At 57.5% G+C, this 18,350-nt stretch overlaps 2 protein-coding genes across 8 annotated transcripts in view; one reads left to right on the top strand and one right to left on the bottom strand.

Annotated features, from left to right (window-relative positions):
* The window catches only part of ARSG (arylsulfatase G), a 105,025-nt gene extending 92,294 nt beyond the window's left edge, over positions 1-12,731 (top strand). For 2 of the 5 annotated variants that reach the window (XM_081580821.1, XM_081580823.1), the window contains exons 9-12: positions 271-379; positions 4,015-4,135; positions 8,902-8,992; positions 11,788-12,731. In XM_081580821.1, coding sequence (XP_081436947.1) covers positions 271-379; positions 4,015-4,135; positions 8,902-8,992; positions 11,788-12,062 — 596 coding nt within the window. In that variant the 3' untranslated portion in view covers positions 12,063-12,731. The remainder of the gene's footprint in view (positions 1-270; positions 380-4,014; positions 4,136-8,901; positions 8,993-11,787) is intronic. The other 3 variants (XM_081580819.1, XM_081580820.1, XM_081580824.1) reach the window with 2 other exon arrangements.
* Position 12,732: 1 nt separating this feature from the next.
* The window catches only part of WIPI1 (WD repeat domain, phosphoinositide interacting 1), a 30,111-nt gene continuing 24,493 nt past the window's right edge, over positions 12,733-18,350 (bottom strand). For all 3 annotated transcript variants that reach the window (XM_081580827.1, XM_081580825.1, XM_081580826.1), the window contains exons 9-13: positions 17,904-18,068; positions 17,030-17,137; positions 16,323-16,441; positions 16,120-16,220; positions 12,733-13,219 (exon numbers count right to left, since the gene is read on the bottom strand). In XM_081580827.1, the coding sequence (XP_081436953.1) occupies positions 13,172-13,219; positions 16,120-16,220; positions 16,323-16,441; positions 17,030-17,137; positions 17,904-18,068 (541 nt within the window). In that variant the 3' untranslated portion in view covers positions 12,733-13,171. The remainder of the gene's footprint in view (positions 13,220-16,119; positions 16,221-16,322; positions 16,442-17,029; positions 17,138-17,903; positions 18,069-18,350) is intronic.

Here is an 18,350-nt window from a genome sequence, read left to right on the forward strand (position 1 = left end):
TGGAGAAGGCAGTGGCACCCCACTCCAGCGCTCTCGCCTGGAGAACCCCACGGCCGAAGGAGCCTGGTGGGCTGCCGTCCATGGGGTTGCACAGAGTCGGACACAACTAAGCGACTGAACACACACACTGAAAGAGATTAACTAGGTGGATAAGAGTGGCTGATTACCAAGGGGAGTTGGGCCTTTGCTGGAATTATTAGGAGCTCTCCGAGCATCCCCGTCAGGAAGGACTGCCCTTCCCAGAGAACCGACTGCCTCCTTGTCTCGCAGGGGGAAGTCCCGCCAAGCAGACCACCTGGGAAGGGGGACACCGCGTCCCGGCTCTGGCTTACTGGCCCGGCAGGGTCCCTGTCAACGTCACCAGCGCAGCTCTGCTGAGGTACGGCCCCCCAGTCTCCTTGAGATGCAAGGCGAAGGTGTGTGCTCGGGTGTCTGGAGACCTCGCCCTCGCCGACCCTGGGCAGGTGTCTGCAGGGCCTTCCCAGCCTCAGACCGCAGCCGCGCGGAGCTGCCTGCAGGCCAGCCTGTGAGCTTCTTAAAGCAGGAGCTCAGGGGGCTCTTCCAGCCCTCCTCTGGGGAGACCATCTGTGGGAAGGGGGCGCCGGGTGGGCTGCACAGCCGTCAACACTGCTTGCAGTGGTGTCTGCAGGAGTGTCCTCGCCACTTTCGGCCTGGGCCAAGCTTCCCGGATGGCTCAGACAGGAAAGAATCCACCCACAATGTGGGAGACCTGGGTTTGATCCCTGGGTCAGGAAGATCCTCTGGAGAAGGGAACAGCAACCCACTCCAGTATTCTAGCCTGGAGAATCCATGGACAGAGGAGCCTGGCGGGCTAAGGTCCACAGGGTCGCAAAGAGTTGGACACGGCTGAGTGACTTAGCGTGCACGCACGCCAGCTGGTGGTGCGGAGTGAGGGAGAACAGACCCCGGAACCTGGATGACTCCCCCCTTGGGGGTCGGACAGGTGTCCGAGGGGGGTCACTCAGAACGGATGGCCCTGAGAGAGGACTCTAGGTGTTCATGTGCTCTGGAGGGAGACAGGGAAGAAGGGTCCCCCTGGCTGGGAAGGAAAGGCTGAATCCTTGGCTGAGGACCTTCTTCCTGCCTCTGCCTAAGAAGCTCCAGAAAAGAAGTGCCCCTTTCTTCGCAGGACACCTGTCAACGTGATCACATCTCAGATCACGCTGATCTCCTTATCGAGGCTGACCCCGAGACCCTGTCCTGGGCACAGAGCTCGGCTGTGGTGAACGTCCTGAACGCAACACCGCGCAGCCCTGACTCCTAACTGGGGGGCGTCCTCCTCGTGATCTGCCCCATACCCGTGGACGCCCACATGCTCGCTCACGCGCTCAGAGGCTTTGTCCTGGTTAAAGACTAATTTTCTGGTTCCAAAGGTCCTTCGCTGTCAACTAGTTGGGTCCTGGACTAGAGAACAAGCCCAGAGGAGGAGAGCACGTCTCACTGGCGTCCTCCAGCGTCCCAGAGGGGAGTGATGGGGTGGGGGGGACTGAAGCCGGGGCGACGGATGGACGGGCAACCAGCTGTGATGGCAAGCAGCAGGTGCCCAGGCTCTGTCCGAGGCAGCCGCTGGGCCCCCAGAAGCCCCCGGTCAGCCTGTACCGTGGGGGCGGGGGGTGCCCAGCAGGTGTGACAACAACAGCTCAGGCTGGAGTTTGTGCCGTCAGGCTGGCTGGGAGGTGGGCCAGGCGGGCCGCCTTTTCTGGGCCTGACTCGCTGCAGTCAGGCCAGGGGTTCCCGGGCTGGACGTGCATGAGGGACTCGGCCACCTTGCGGGTGATGTCACCAGGAGCCAAGCACGCTGTTGTCAGCTGAGAACGGCGTTTGTACTGCAGTCAGTCATGGTCCCACGATGCAGCAGCATCCTGTGCTGGTTATTTCAGGCTTCCGAGGTGGCAGCTGCCTTAGGGGCTCGCTGGTGAGTGTCCCAAGGAGACCCGTCTTGGGGCCCTCCCTGGCGGTCCAGTGGTTAAGCCTTTGCCTTCCAATGCACACGGTGCAGCTTCCATCCCTGGTCGGGGAGCTAGGATCCCCCACGCCCAAAGCCAAAGCATAAAATTCTTCAATGAAGATGGAGCGTTGTGTCCAGTATGGATCAGGCATGGCTCCAGGGACCGGATGTTGGAACAGGCTTATCAGACGGAAAGCTCCTGCTATTTTGGAGCTGATGTCCTTTTGGGAGGGCAGGGCTTGGCAGCACGCGCTGAAAGGGCCCTGTGGTCTGACCCTAAAGCCCTGAAGCAGGGTATTTTGACCTTGGCGCTGTTGACATTTTGGGCCAGACTGTTCCCAGGCATTTGAGGATGTTTGCTAGAATCCCTGGTCTCTAGATGCCAACAGCTCCCCCAGCCCCAGCTGTGACAACCGGAACGTCCCCCGGCAGCTCCACGAGCCCCCTGGGAGGACAGAGGTGTGCCGGTTGAGTCAGAGCTGTTGTGCGATGCCCTGGGTTGTGTGCAGAAAGCAGTGGGTCTGCTCGCACCTGCGCTGGGAGCCACGTCTCTGTCTAGAACCGAGGACCGCTCTTGTGGGGGCTCCTGGGCCGAGTCCACGGCGACGATCAGGGCAGGAAGGACGTGGAATAACCTCATGTGAAAGACAGCTAAGGGTCTGTTTCGCCAGGAGAGCAGATAGTCCCCCAGGCGAGGGGGGCGCGGCTGTCTCCCCAGATTGGAAAGGCAGGCCACTGTGTGCAGGGGGCACAGCTGTCTCGAGGCAGAGGGTCTGGAAGAAGGAGCTACAAGCGGGCAGTGCCCTTGAGGGGGTCCCGTGGGCTAGGCGTCACCCTCCACGGCAAGGCCCAGCCAGGCCTCCCCTTTGAAGACCCCATCCCTGTTCCTGGGCCTGGCAGTAGGCTCTGGGGGGTGGGTGGTCCTGACGCCCCTGCTCCAGGCTGTGCTCTGCCCGTCAGGGACCTGCGCGCTTGTGTTGGATTTTCCTGGTTCTCTGGGCGCACTCTGCTCCCTGGAAGGTGCTGATGGAACTGCTGGTCTCCCGGGGGCCTGGGAGGGCCGAGGGGAGCTGCAGCCGCTCCAGCCTCCACGGGACCCGGGCCGGGGAGGGGGGCATCTAGAGTCCCCTGGGGGTAACGTGAGCGAGTCCCACTCAGGAAGGATGGCAACTAAGAGATGCTGAGAGCGTGCTCCCCACACCCTGGGCTGGTCCCCGCTTCTACACAGTTCGGGGGGGTTCTGCCAGCCCCTGCCTTGCTCCAGACCCAGAGTTCAGGCCTGTGCACCCCAACCGACCTGCCAGAGTCCCCCACTTCTCACTTCCTGCCTGCAGATCATGCCTTCCCTGAGGTCATGTCTTCACTTCTAGGAAGCAGCCTCCCCCGTGGATGTCCAGCCTCACGTGGCCGGGCCCTTGGTCTCCATCGAGTCCCACCAACTCTTGGTGGGCCTGGCCCTCAGACAAACAGCTGTTTTCCTGCTGGAATTTGTTTTTCTGACCAGAATGCAGGGGGAGATGTGCCCTGGTGTAGAGTCAAATGTACCACGTGACTTCAGAGAAAATTAGACTAGGAAAACCCACCATCGTGGAAATGAAGTGAATATTCCCCTACAGATGCTGGTCGCACGCTGTTGCCGCTCTGCGGGCGGTGGTGGCCTCGGCGGTGACAGGTAGAGCCCCTTAGTTCTTTCTTTAATTTAGTTTAAAAATTAATTTTTATTGGAGTCTAACATGTCAGTTTCTGCTGTGCAGCGAAGTGACTGTTACACATACACATCAGTTCAGTTCAGTCGCTCAGACGTGTCCGGCTCTTTGCGACCCCATGGACTGCAGCCCGCCAGGCTCCTCTGTCCATGGGATTCTCCAGGCAAGAACACTGGAGTGGGCTGCCATTTCCTCCTCCAGGGGATCTTCCCGACCCAGGGATGGAACCCGGGCGGAGAGATGGCCAGTGCTGGGGGCCGTCCGGGCGGGTCTTGCCACAGGATGACCAGGGAGAGGGCCTGGGGACGCTGGGACTGACACGCCTTGGTCTTCCCGCAGCGTGCTGGACATCTTCCCCACCGTGGTGGCTCTGGCCGGGGCCCCCCTGCCCCGAGGCCGACGCTTTGACGGTCTGGACGTCTCGCAGGTGCTGTTTGGCCGGGTGCAGTCGGGACACAGCGTAAGTGGAGGAGGTGCCTCCCCCCCCCCGGCCCGTCTGGAGGCTGGCCTGCCGCCCCCCTGTCGGGGTCTGCCTGCTTCTGTGCAGATAGACCCATCCTCAGAAGATGCCCGCCAGTGGCCGCTGGAGGTCCATTGTGTCAGACCTCGGGGAGGGCACTCCTTTGAGAGGAACCTCTTTCCACTCCCTGCTCTGCTTCCTGCATCAGTGCAGTTCATCACCCAGATTTCTATGCAGCAGTTTGGCCTAGGGTGGGCGTCCATGGGTACTTATTCCCTGTAACAAATGATTTTTTTTTTTTTTCCTCACCATCATTTAATTTTCTGACATGACATAGGCAGAAGGCACAGTTTTTAGCTGGGTGGGATGTGTGAGCGGTGTCTGCGCTGTGTATCATGGGGCTCCCTGCCTCCCCCCTCCACTGACCCCGCCAGAAGGAAAGCTCCCCGAGGGCAGGAATCGCATCATGGGATTCTCAGTGCAGTTATTGCGGGGTCTGGCATGCGGCCAGCATGCAATAAATGAGAATTGAGTGAATGGCTGGATGACCGGACGGGGTGGATGGATGGGGGGATGGAGGGGTGATGCTCTGGGGGGGCGGGGCCCCCGGCCTCTCCGGCTCAGGAGTGCTCAGCACACAAGGTCCTGCAGCCCCTAGGGCCCCTCCGGGTGTTCCCAGAAGCATTCAGTGGCTGTCTCTCTCTCTCTCTCTCTCTCTCTGCGTTTTACTTTTGCCAAAAGGAAGAGGAAGTGGGAGGCGGGAAGGGGGCGGGTGGGATCCGGGCCTGGCCTCCCGGTGAGGGACCTGCACTTCAAAGTGTCTATTTCTGGTTTCCCGCGAGTCACAGGGAAGTGAGTCGAACGTCCTGGGCAGTTCCTGAAGGTGTCCTTCCCCTCGGCCGGCGCAGGGGTCGGAGTGGGCACCGGACTCCTCCGGCAAGGCCCAGGATGGCCCCTGGGGCAGGACGGCTCCTCCCAGCCGGTCTGACCCCCAAGCTGCAGACCCTGCCAGGCCCAACCCTGCTCCCTGCCCCCACCCAGGACAGCTACGCAGGAAGGTGGCTTCCGCCCCTGGGCCGGGAGCTGGCAGGACGTGGCCCTGGGGGGTTGTCGACTGCGTCAGTGGAGAGATGCTCCTGAGTGTCCAGGAGGATGACTGAGGTCACCAGGAAGCTTTGACGCTGGCTCCTCGACGTGGCCCCCACACCCGTGGGAGCCGGCTCCTGGGCGCGGAACTTCCGTCTGCCGCCGGCGGAGAGCTCCTGCTTTCTCAGGCTGCCTCCTTCCACAAACTCACCGGGGGCCCCTCTTCAGGGCTGCGTGGTGACTAACCTGGGCCCAGGGACCCAGCAGGAAGGCCCGATAAAAGCCACAGCGCCGTTTGGGGTTTTGTGGGGACGTGTGATGGGTGGGGACACAGCTGGAGTGGGGCTGGCGGCACCCTGCGACCCAGAGGGAAACAGCCACGCCTTACCGCTCACTGGGAGCTCTGCGGGGACTTGCAGGGTGCGTCTCCTGCTTCTGCCGGGGCCGGGCCCCCCAGGGGCTAGACTCCTGCAGTGTTAGTAAAGACACCCAAGAGATCAGCATAGCTTGCCGCTGGCCCTGAATTTAGCCTTGGTCTTTTCCGAGTGTGAGCTAAGTCGCTTCAGTCGTGTCTGACTCTTGGCTACTCCATGGACTGTAGCCTGCCATGTTTCTCTGTCCATGGAATTCTCCAGATGAGAATGCTAGAGTGGGCTGCCATGCCCTCCTCCAGGAGATCTTCCCCACCCAGGGATCAAACCCGAGTCTCTTTCGTTTCCTGGGGTTCTCACCAGGAGCCCCACCTTGCTCTTTCCTAGTCGGCCCCGAGAGAAACGATAGTAAATCCTCTCGAAGTTGCTGATGGAAGACCAGGAGGGAAACATACGAGTGATTATAGAGACGTGCATACATATACATGTGTGTATACCCACACACATGCACGTGTGTATTTTTCTGTATCCAGTAATCATTTATTGAGTATCATGTGCAAGGCACTGTGTCAGACATTCTGGGACTTCCAGTGGCACATAACAGTCTTAAAGGTTAGATTTAAACGTTTCCACCTGTTACTCAGAATATATTCATTCACTCCCACAGGGTACACATGTATGTTTTAATAAACACAACTGTGTTCACCCTGAGCTATATTCTGGGCTTACAAGGTTCTAGTATGGGTTGGTTTAGAAAACCATTCCAGTTTCAGGAAGCTCGAAGGAACCCCTAGATTGTCGTCTCAAAACTATGCAAAATGCCTCAGCCATTGGGTGCTTCCGTTTTACAAACAGGTAACGGCAAGTTGGTGAGCTGAAGCAACGTGGGGCTGCGTGCACCCTGGCCCTGCCCCTTGGGCCCTGCGCTGCGAGCAGATGCTGGGCTGTGGGTTTTCCTGCAGAGCGGTCTCAGCGCCCACCTCGCGGACAGCCAGGGCCGTCTTGTCTGCGATGTTCAAAACCATGGCTGTTGATTCTATACTGTGCGTTCCTGTGCACCCTGCAGTCTGGGGGGGGGGGGGTCTGTATCCAGGCTGCAGCAGGGAAGGGAGCGGGCAGGGGGTGCGCACAGGTCCTACTTGGGGCTTGCCTGGCTCCTGGCTGGAAGCTGGAGGTGGCAGCGTCACGGCTGGTCAAGTCTTATCCCCGCCCCAGGCTGACACGTCCAAGCCTGAGAACTGTCAGCCAGCGGAAGGCTTCCGTAACAGCTCTGCACCTGCTCTGCCCCGACTGACCTGGGGCCGTGTGGTCACGCAATGCCCAGTCCATCCCTGGAGGCCACACGTCGGAGAAGCAGTTGAGTCTCAGTCTCTGGACCGCTGATCACCTCTCTTAGGGAGAAGAGAGGCCCCTAGTGGTCAGAGATGCTGTCCAGAGCAGCTGGCGCAAGGCTGACCACTTTTGGAGACGTGGGTCTGTGTGCCCCCACCCGAAGGGCTGGGAGTCCTCCCCGCTTTCTGGGGATGTCACCTAGGCACCGGCCTCCAGGGTTTAAAGTAAGGAGATGCCTCCTGCTTGAAAAACCACAATATGGTAGAATAAAGCAAACAGGTAAGAAAAGCAACCAAGAAGATGCACATGTTTGCAGAAGATAAAGTTATCTTTGAAATTTGGACTGCGTGTCCCTTGAGGAGGAAGTGTCTCCAGCTGTGATTCGTGTGTAAATTTGCCAGCCTCCTTCCTCTGTTGATATAAACAAGAACGCCATCGTCGGTCGGCTCAGAGGGGAGAGAAGGGCGCGTACAGAGTTCTCCAAACCCATCCACGGGCCTGAGGGTGAGCCACTTTGCCTCCTCTTGGATTTCGGAAGCGATGCCTGGTAACGCGAGTAAACATCCTGACCGCGGCCATCCACCCTGGCGGAGTTTCTATGACTGAAAGTCACACGGTGTCAAGGATTCTAACCCACAGACCAGGGCTCCCATCTCCGGGGTGTCTGAGTAACGTTGCAGCTCCGCTGACAATAGGTTTTCCAAGCCACCCCCCCCACTTCCTGTCCTCTGCAGAAGGAAACAACACAGCCTCCTGCGGTGAGAAGCTTGGCTTCCTTGGGCTGGAAGAAGTGGGGGTTCTGAGTTATGATCCTCTTCCTGTTTGGACGGAGCTTGCTGTCATCGCGCCGCCCGGATCGCAGGCGCTGTCACGAGAGCTCGGAAGCAGCAGGTGCTGGCGCCCGCTCAGGGCCGGGAAACTTGGGGGGACAGCTGTTTACGCTCCAACAGATGTTTCTCATTTTTTTTTTTTTTTTAGCTCCATGGAAACTTTGAATCACATAAGCGCCTTTCCAGCGATATATATCGGTCATGATTCATAGCAGGGCGGTCTCACGCTTCCAGCCCAAAGCCCCCAGCTTTCCAAGGATGCTGGTCATTTATTTCCTACCAGACCTTGCCCTTGGGAACCCTGAACTCCTTTCTGGGTCTCTCCATTCTGGAGGGCGATTCTTCTTTCTTTTGTTTGGCAGGGCAGGGGGAACCATACCCTGTGGCCTGTGGGATTCAGCCCCCACCCCACCCCCGCCCCAGGGATTGAACCCATGCCCCCGGCATGCCCTGGCTTCTTGAAAACTGTAATTTGGGGGCCAGGGGTAGTAAGTGAAATAAAATAGTTATTTTTAAAAATTCATTTTAGGGGACTCCCCTGGTGGAACAGTGGCTGAGACCCTGTGCTCCCAATGCAGGGGGCCCAGGTTTGATACCTGGTTGGGGAAGTAGACCCTACATGCCCCAGCTGAGACCTGGGGCAACCAAAGAAATGAATAAAAATAAAATTATAAAAAAATACTGAAGTAGAGTTGGTTACAACACTGTATTAATTTCTACTGCATAGCAAAGTGACTCAGTTATACATATGTATACATTATTTTTCATATTCTTTTCCATTATGGTTTATCAGAGGATAATGAACATAATTCCTTGTGCTGACAGTTGAAATTCTTGATTTGTGGACAAGGTTTCTCTCATCCTCATTTTGCACCAGACCCTGCAGATGACCTGGCTAGTTCTGGGCTTAGGAATCCAGCCAGAGCTGTAACCCACTCGGATGGACTGACCCGGAGAAGCGCCACCCGCTGAGGCTCCCGGGAGCAGACCGTGGGGACCCAAGGCCTCTGTCTGCAGGGTTTGGGGCGGGGGCTGGGAGTCGGGGTGCGCTTGGCGGTGATGGGGAGCAGGCGCCATGACAAGGACGCTCCTGCTGTCCAGGGAGGGTGTCGTACGCTTCACCAGGAAGCCCTGTCCCCTTCCCCAGGTGCTGTTTCACCCCAACAGCGGGGCTGCCGGAGAGGATGGGGCACTTCAGACCGTCCGCCTGGAGCGGTACAAGGCCTTCTATGTCACCGGTGAGTGGGGGGCCCGCGGACCCCGCTCAGGCCTCGAGGCGAGGGCAGGCGCCCTCCTCCAGGGACGCGCTCGGCATCTCTGACGGTGTCGCCCCCAAATCCGGGCCAAGGAGCCCCTCCACACCCACAAATACACAAACAAGATCTTTCCACTCTTCCCCGAGCTCCCCAGTCAGTGCGGAGCTGGCCCAGCCCGTCTACACTGTCCTTTCTCCCGCGAAAAAACGCTTCACCCCGTGGTTCTACTTTCAGGGCCGGTGTGACTGAATGTTCACTGGAGGCTTGGAGAGACTTTAAAGTGTAGTTTACCTGACAAGAGACTGTTTCAGAAAATAGATGTAGAAAGTCTGTTTAGCAAACTGAGGTCTCTCCTACTTCTTGGCTCACCCTGTGGGCGTCTTAAATGTTAACCTATTTTAGAAACGCGGTACCAGATCAGGATGGTTCTTGAAACCTTCCAGTGGCTTCTTGTTTCCAACTGAATTCAAACTCCCTCCATCCTGGGTCCCTGTACATTTTTTTTTCTGGCCACAGGGCATGGGGATCTTGGTTCCCTGACGGGGGATCAAACCCGCGCCTCTTTTGGTGGAAGCAAACAGTCGTAACCACTGGGCCACCAGGGAAGTCCTGTATTTTCTTTTCTTTTTTAAAAAGTTTATCTGTGGCCGTGTGGGGTCTTCACTGCGTGCGTGGTCGTTCTCAGCTGCAGCGAGCAGGGGCTGCTGTTCCTGGCGCTGCCGGGCTTCTCACCGTGACGGCCTCTCGTGTTCCGGAGCGCGGGCTCTAGGGCATACCGGCTTCAGTAACTGTGGACACGGTCTTGTTTGCCTTGCGGCATGTGGGATCCTCTCGGCCCAGGGATCAGACCTGAGTCCCCTGCCTCGGCAGGCGGATTCTTATCCACCGGACCACCAGGAAGCCTGTCTTGTGCTTTTCTAGTCTCAGTTCTCCAAGAGCAATGACTCTCCTTGGCCTCCAGATTAAAATCCCTCTCAGCTTTTAAGGCCACCTGGATGACAGAATGCCTTTTCATCTTCCCAGCTGGTAGAATATCGAGAACTCTGATATTTACCACATTTTACCATATATGCCAGTTATTTAAGTACACCTTTTATTTCTCCTAGTAGTTTTAAGCCCTCCAAACTCAATTCCCAGTGGTGCTAGTGGTAAAGAACCCACCTGCCAGTGCAGGAGACAGAAGAATCACGGGTTTGATCCTGGATCAGGAAGATCTCTGGAGGAGGAAATGGCAATCCACTCCAGTATTCTTGCTGGGAGCCTTGTGGGTCACAGTCCGTGGGATCGCAAGGAGTCGGACGTGACTGAGCATCTAGGCACAAACTCAACTCTGTGAACGCTTTAATCTTTGTCCTCTTGACGTGCCTCGCACAGAATCTTGGATCTGGTAGGAACTCTAACACTTTTTTGTATGAATGAAAAACAAGACCTCTTCCCACCCCATGCAAAAAAAAAAAAGCCTTTCCAAATCTGGGATCTGATATGTATTCCAATTTGATTCAGTTATTTGAGGTTAGAGCTTTCCAAAGAATTATATAATAAAGAACAAACATTACTTGCCTTGAGCATGAATAAGTGACCCCAAAGAAAATGTGTCATAAAAGCAAAACCAGTTTTTTGAGTTCATCACTTGAGGAATATTAAAACTGCCACAGGAATCTGCAACTCTCCAAGACCCAAAATGCAAACCAGTCAGATATTTGTTATGCTTTCAGATGGGAAGCGTCTAGATTACAGCCCTTACATTACTCTATCGAAGAGGTATGGTTTCTCCAGGCTGAGTTAATTTCAGAAGTCGTAACCCAGCCAGAAAGCCCTTGGCACCCCAACGCCGGGATCATACGGCGTAATAAGACTGTTGGAAATGATCACAGTCGGAAAGGAATTACGATACCCAGGGGAGGGCCGCTCTTCTCTACAGTCACCCAGCTCCCGAGAGTTGGCAAAGGGAGACGGGAGATGCCAATAGATGAGGTGAAAATTGTGAACAGGATGCAAGAGGGTGCAGCCTGAGGGAGCTCTGATTCCTTCTTCCTTCATCCCCCGTCCTTGAAACTCTGCATCCGAAGGACTTAAACCTGCTTTGCGATAAGATGACTTGACACCTGCTACCTTAGACTAAGGAAGGACGTGTGTGTCCTGTGAGGAGCATGTGATTTTTGGGTTGTGAACTAGGTGCTGGTTTAGTCGTTACGTCACGTCTGACCCTCTTTCGTGGCCCCGTGGACTGTAGCCCCCAGGCTCCCCTGTCCATGGGATTCTCCAGGTGAGAATACTGGAGTGGGTTGCCGTTACCGTCTCCAGAGAATCTTCCCCACCCAGAGATCAAACCCAAGTCTTCTGCATTGGAAAGGGGATTCTTTACACTGAGCCAACGAGGAAGCCCCCTCAATGGCTGTTAAGTATCACCTAATCTCCTTAAACTTGAGGAGACTGGCTTTTATGCTTTGTTAGCACTGGGCTCTGTTGAATTTTGTCCTTAATCTTAGGTAAATGCCTTCATCCTGGGACATAGTCTTCGCTCCTGGTGTGAACATTTAAGGACTTGAGTGGAAAACATGAAGTGTTGATCAGGCTGTCTTAGCTTAGTAGCATTCCCACTGTGAGCTCCGTCCCTTCCCTGCTGAGCCCCTCAGACTTGTCCTGTGGGTGGAACCGGGCTCTCCGCTGCACGGCGGTTCGGGGCTCACTCCGGTCACCACGTAGAATTCATCGCGGTGCTCTGCACACCTCGGGCCGACGCTGGGTTGACGGGGTCTCTGCTGTCCCCTCCCCAGGCGGAGCCCGAGCCTGCGACGGGAGCGTCGGCCCCGAGCGGCACCACGAGCGGCCCCTCATCTTCGACCTGGAAGCCGACCTCGCGGAGGCCGCGCCCCTGGACGGGGGCGGCGCGGAGTACCGGGCGGTGCTGCCCAGGGTCGCCGCGGCTCTCGCGGGCGTCCTTGCCGACATCGCCCGCGACCGCGTCTCCCGGGCGGACTACAGCCAGGATCCTTCCGTGCGCCCCTGCTGCGACGCCCGCCGCCCCGCCTGTCGCTGCCGGGCCGCGTGAGGGACACACTGTACAGGCCGCCGCGGGTTCTTGTCTCCGCCGCAGCCCCGTGTGCTTTGAAGACAAGGCTCAGAGCTGCGTTCTCTGCGTCCCCGTTTGAGAGCGCGCCGCGCCCGCGCTGTGAGCACAGACGCCCCGCGCCGCGCCCGCGCTGTGAGCAAAGACGCCGGAGCTTTGGAGTCAGGAGTCAGACCAGCCTCCGAACTTGGGCCATTATGTAACCGACTCGCAGGCTGACGCGGAGGGAGGACCAGGCGAGACCTGAAGATGCCTGCCTGGCACAGGACGTGACCCGGAGCAGCGCGCCACACGCTTTAGTTCCTTTTTCTTTTTTAAAATGTACCCAGTTTTGCTGGTCCTTTGAACGGAGGCCCGTGCCCTCTGGCGTCTCCAGCAGCCTCGCCTCGCTTTTCCTGCGCGTGCAGATTCCGACCAGGTGGCGGGTGTGGCCCGGAGATGCTCCGGGGCTGGGAGGCTCCCCCAGGGCACGCTGGGGCAGTGTGGACGCAGACCTGACGCAGGTCTGCTTGTCTCTGCAGGGAAGAGCCCACAGAAGCCTCCCCACCTCCCTCCATCCCCTTTGGCTGGCAAATGTCTGTGCTTTATAGATTTTAGGAATTCTTCCTGCTTCCTCAAACCACAAAGAAGTAAAAATTTAAAGCCTCAAAAGTGCATTGCCATAATTTTATTATTAGTGTCCTAAATGGGACTGAAAGGTCATAAATGATTTATTCCCATCACTGCAAACACCTTTTGCCTGGCTACAACAGCCTCTCTCAGTCACATACAAGGAATACAGTTCCGAGAGGTGTTCCTATAGGTACATTTTATACACAGCATACATGTTCAAAAGGATGCCCTTGTTAATGTAAAATTCGGGTTGTCGATGGATCTGGTTCTTTCGCGTGGATGCTGCGGCTGGGACACGCTTTCCAGGGCAGGACGTGGGTGCGCACGGGCCCCAGCGCCCCGCCCACCGCCCGCCGGGGAGCTGCCGGTGAGGACCGCGTCGGGGTTGCTGTCCCCCTGCTGCCCACTCGGCCGCCTGCCTTTTGTCCACCTTCCTCGTTTGCTCCAGAACCACCTGACCGTGGCGGTCCTGCTGCCCGTCAGGACGGCGTGGCTTTGTCCTGCTGATCTCCACGGCACGAGGTGATCTGCCGAAATCAAAACAGAGCGGCCTTACGCTTTCTGGGGGGGGAGGCGGGGTTCGGAGGGCCGGCCGCGCGCCTACGGGCCAGTGTTCACGCGGGGCCGGCGGAGGTTCCCCATCCATCCGGCAGTCCACAGAGCGACCCTCGTGTGTGGCCACAGGGCTCACCTGTCTTCTTTAGGTGCAGAAAATACTATTTGTAAAATATATATGAGTGTGTGTGTGTTCGGTAGTCTCTGACTCTTTGCGGCCCCACAGACTGTAGCCTGCCAGGCTCCTCTCTCCATGGGATTCTCCAGGCAAGAATACTGGAGTGGGTTGCCATTTCCTCCTCCAGGGGATCTTTCCAACCCAAGGATCGAACCAGGTCTCCTGCAGTGCAAGCCGAATTTTTTTTTTTACCATCTTAGCCCCAAATATATGTTGATATGTATATGTGTATTTTCTTTAAAGACTCATCTTACTTGTAAATACAGACTGCTAAGTCACTGTGAAAAAGTCAGTAAACACCCTTGGTCCCAATTCCTTCACTCTTGCTCCCCAGAGTAAGACAAATGTCAGAAAATATGCAGACTTGCCAAGGTCGACTTGTTACTGACCCAAAGTTGCTCGCTTCCCGAATATAGCATCTTTCCCAAATACGGCATCTTTCCCGAATACGGCATCTTTCCCTAATATGGCATTTTTCCCGAACACGGCATCTTTCCCGAATACGGCATCTTTCCCAAATACAGCATCTTTCCAAGGGACCAGAAATGATAGGTCCTCTTTTCTCTCACTGTACTTGGAGCAAAGTAAATCCCAAAGAGGGAAGACAAATGGTACCCGGGGGGGTGTCAGTGTGTTTGAAGAGGAAGATCAGCAGTGATGACACAGGGACCTCCTTGGGGGATTATCCTGGCAAACCTCAGCTCCTGTACGTGAGCTGCTGAGACCCCAGGACACGTCAGGATCCCAGAGCGCCTTTAGGAATGTGGGTAGAGATGAGACTTCTGGGCTGGTGTTCAGAACGGGCCTGGCACTTCAGGATAGGCAGAGAGAGGTGTCTAGACTCTCCAGGGGATGATCGCTGCCAGCGAGGGCGTGACTGAGACAGTCTCTCTTGTGAGAATGTCCCAGGCCTCTGACCCCCGCGGCCGAGATGGAGAAGCCCACTCGTTACCCATCGCTGTGCCTGCAGCCTCAGGGCAGGGCTGGGGTCCGATGGCCCCCACGAGCCCTCCCGCCATCTCTGCACAATTTCAGGGGCTGCTTCAAGATCACTAGGGCCTGACCAGCATTCTAGGGAACCTCTTTCGGTGATGGACACTCCCACTCATGTATAAGAAGCCCCGATGCAATTTAGAGTGGCTTCCACTCATCTGGGCCTGACAAGGGAGACAGGACAACTGGCTCCTACCAGGCTCCCTGGCATTGCCTAAGCAAACAGGCTTCCCATTTTATCGCTAATTCTTAAGCATCTCCCATTTTTTTCTTTTTTTAACTCCAAATGATGTATCAAATAACAGGTACACCAAATAACATGGGGTACCTTTAATTTGATACAGGTTTTCTTTGGCAAGAGATCACCTCTGAACGCCAATACCCAAGGTAACCCGGTTCTGTAAATATAAGAGGTTTCTAGGTCTGCTCTGATTACAGCTGAGAGTCTAACAATCCACTTATCTTTTAGAGCAGCCCCAGACTTTTACAACTGCTGAAGTGGGATCTGATGACGGGTAGGAAGGTCCCATAAGCCACTGCATCTGACCTGCTCTGGGTCCCGAGGATGCAACTTCAGGACCCAGATGCCAAGCTTTGGGGGACAGAAAAGCTTCCTCTGTAGTGAGGAGGGGTGAGAGAACCCCAAAAGCAAAACAACTGCCGTACTGGGAGGTGGTGGGCCAACAAATGTTTTTAAATGCACAGTTAGGATTTTTTAACGATGACTGCTTTCCACCCCTGAAATGTCAACTTTACTTGCTGGCACTGTGTGTGATGATCTACAAAAAGCCAGAAATGTCCGTCTCATGTAGCACCTCATGGAGCCTTTTGGGAAATTATGTGAGGTCTTAATTCCTCGACCCAGGGATCACCTCTGCACCCCTGCGTGAGAAGCGTGGAGTCTTAACCACTGGACCACCAGGGAAGCCCCCTCCCTTTCTTTCCTCTGCTTACTAGACTGTCCTACAGATCTATTGAAGAGAGAAGCCAGACCCACACTCCATCCTTTTGCAAACGGAATCCAACTGACACGAAATCACCACCGAGAGAAAACACTGCACCCCAAGACCTGTGCCCCAACGGCTGCCTCTCTCTGCCTCCAGGAGGGACAGTCAGGGAAGCTCCCCACGTTTAGGCCTAAACACTGCTTCCATCTCGAGATGATTCCAAGGTGACTGGGCTGCTCTCTAAAGCTCACAAGAGGGGGCTCTATGCTGCTGCGAACAGAAGCTTGAAGGCTCATAACCAGGGGGACAAGCTTCTCCTCACCCCAAGACGTGAGAAGGAGCCATGCCCAGCGCCCAGCCAAGCCTGGGGCCCCCGCTGCTGCGGGAACAGCTGAAGCAGGATCCCGGGGGCCAGGCTAGAGGCGCGGGGGAAGGTCCCCACTGACACGCGGCTCTCCACGTGGCTGTTAATTAAAGGGGTCTTGAGCAGTGAAGACACAGCTAAAGAAGCAGAATTGAGGCCTGGGTCTCTGAACAGGGGAGGCCGCGAGACCGCCTGGGTGAGAACGGTCGTCCTAACAACGCGAGTGGGCTGGGCTGGGCTGGGCGCGGAGGCCCATGGCACGCTAAACCCCGCTGGCCTCCGGGGCAGGATTAGGTGGTGCGGACCAGACAACAGGGAAGGGGCTCCCCGGGCGGAGGGGAGGGTCCGTCCAGGCGCAGGGACCGAGCTCTAGGGGCGTCCAGTGCTCACAGGAGGGAACTCGTTCTCGTCGTCCAGACACACGGGTCCCGTTGCAAACTCGTGTTCGGGAATGACCTCCCCGCGGAGCGCCCCGCCGTCCTCGGAGTAACCTGCAGAGAGGCATGAGAGACGCTGGGGGGCTGATCGCGGGCCAAGGCCCAGGCGCGCCTCACCCAGCACGGTGCTTGCCCGGCCCCCGCGGGCGGGCCTACCTGGCACGGTGGAGGCTGCGGACGCACTCGGCCTGGCTACTGTTGCGGCGTAAGACTGAGGTAAGGGCGGTCTGAGGTCGTTTTCTTTATTCTCTTCGCTGGTTCCTGAGCCAAGCAAGCTACCAGCAGCAATGAAGGGGGCAGGGAGAGACGAGCCGTCACCTCCCGAGGAAGAGCCAGGGAGGCCGGGCCTGGCCCCGGGTTCAGGCGCACAGCGCCCCCATCGGCTCCCCGGACCAGCATGCCCCCCGACGGCCGGGTCAGTCGTGAATGTCCCATCCCTGGTTCCGGAACCAGCGCCCACCTGTGCGCACCAGGCGGGGATGCGCAGGCCGGCTCTCCAGGGGGGCCCAGGCGAGGGGCGCCCTGCCCGCAGACGGCAGGAGCGCGTCTCCATTCAGTTTGGCAAACACGTCCCAGGGACCCCCGGGGAAGAAGGGCCGGCAGGGAGAGTCCGGGGTGCGTGCTGCTGAGCCGACGGGAGCCCGGTGCCCAGCGGGCCCCCGTACCCCCCGCACCCCGGCCCCCTGCACCCCGGCGCCCTCCACCCACACCCCTGCACCCCAGCCCCCCGCACCCTGGAGCCCTCCCCCCACCCCCCGCACCCTGGCCTGCTGGCCAGAGCAGGAGGCTCGTCCCTGCTCTGGGCTCAGGCGACGCGACAGCGCCTTCCGAAAGCCCGGCTTTCTGAAAACTGGCCTCTTCACCTGTGGGTCTTGATTAGGACACAGTCTCCTCCGTCCTGAGGGTCCAGGTTGTAGACGTAAAGGTGCCCACTGGATGACGCCACCAGGAGCCTGGGCAGTTTCTGGATCCTGAGGACCAAGAAGACAGGCGCTGTGGTGCCCACGTGCGTGTGTGGGCTCAGACACCTTTCCAGGGGCCGAGCCCCGCCCCCGGCCTCCCCGGCGTCCGGTCCCGCCCTCGTCCCGCCCGAGGCCCTGTGGCTGGGAGCCTGGGTTTCTGGAGATGTCCTTGCGGTGTGTCCTACTGACCTCCCTTGAGGGCGGTTTCTTGTCTTTGAATGTACTTGTGTGGATGAGACAAAAGGTCTTTCGTAACCCTTGCACAGCAGGCCGAGTGGGACGCTGTGTCTGCCTTTAACAGTGAAGGAAACGGTTGGAAACTGGCCCCCAGCTTCACTGGCTAGTTTTACAAAAATCTTTCCAACGTTCAGCTTTAATAGACACGCTTAAAGGTCTCAGATAAGACGTCTGTCCACCCCATGGGGGTCTGGACCTAGATTTGGAACTAGAGCCTTTTTACATAATTCCGTAAAAATGGGAACTGTCTTCAAGACAGTATCACTGGAATGAGGAGGTTAAAACTTCCGTGCCAGCTTGCAGCTGCCCCCGAGGAGAAAGGTCCAACCAGACGGAAACTGGCTGACGGGGTGGGGTGGTTGGATGGTGGGGTGGCGGGGTGGAGTGCTGGGGGGCGGGTCTGCCTTTACTTGCCCTGCTTGGCTCCCTTCTCTCTGCTTTCCCTTAAACATGGTTGCATGTTTGGGGGCATCCTGCACTTTCGGAAATAAATCAGTGAAGGTTTGTGCCTGGCGGGGGTTGGGGGGGGTGGACGTACGTGGCGAGGGTGCAGATGTTCCTGTGGCCGGAGAAGCCCAGACGCCCAGTGGCGAAGGCCCTGTCCTGGTTCATCATGTCGGACACCTGGGTGGGGAGGTAGTTGGATGCGGCCAGGAACATCTTCCCCACGTAGCCGGTCCAGGTCGAGGGCTCCTCGGGTCGGCTGGGGAGCAAGGTGAGCCGAGGGTGAGACCGAGGCCCCCCCGCGGCCCCCCCACCCGCGGCCTCCACACGGGAAGGGCCCGTGCCCTGCTGTGACGTCCTGCCCACAGTGGCTGGGGACGTGCCCTTCCGGCCATGCCCCGAGGGTGCGAGGGTTCGTGTGTTCTGGGGAGGAGCCCTCGCACAGCCGCTGAGTGGCCCTGGGTGTGGCGGTCTCTCTCCATTCAGGAGGTGGAATCTGGTGATGAGTCTGATTTCTAGGCTGCTGGGAGGGGGCTGAGGG

The sequence above is a fragment of the Giraffa tippelskirchi genome, chromosome 3 (assembly GCF_054371585.1).
Source record: "Giraffa tippelskirchi isolate mGirTip1 chromosome 3, T2T-mGirTip1v1.2.pri, whole genome shotgun sequence".
In the NCBI taxonomy this organism is placed as follows: domain Eukaryota; kingdom Metazoa; phylum Chordata; class Mammalia; order Artiodactyla; family Giraffidae; genus Giraffa; species Giraffa tippelskirchi.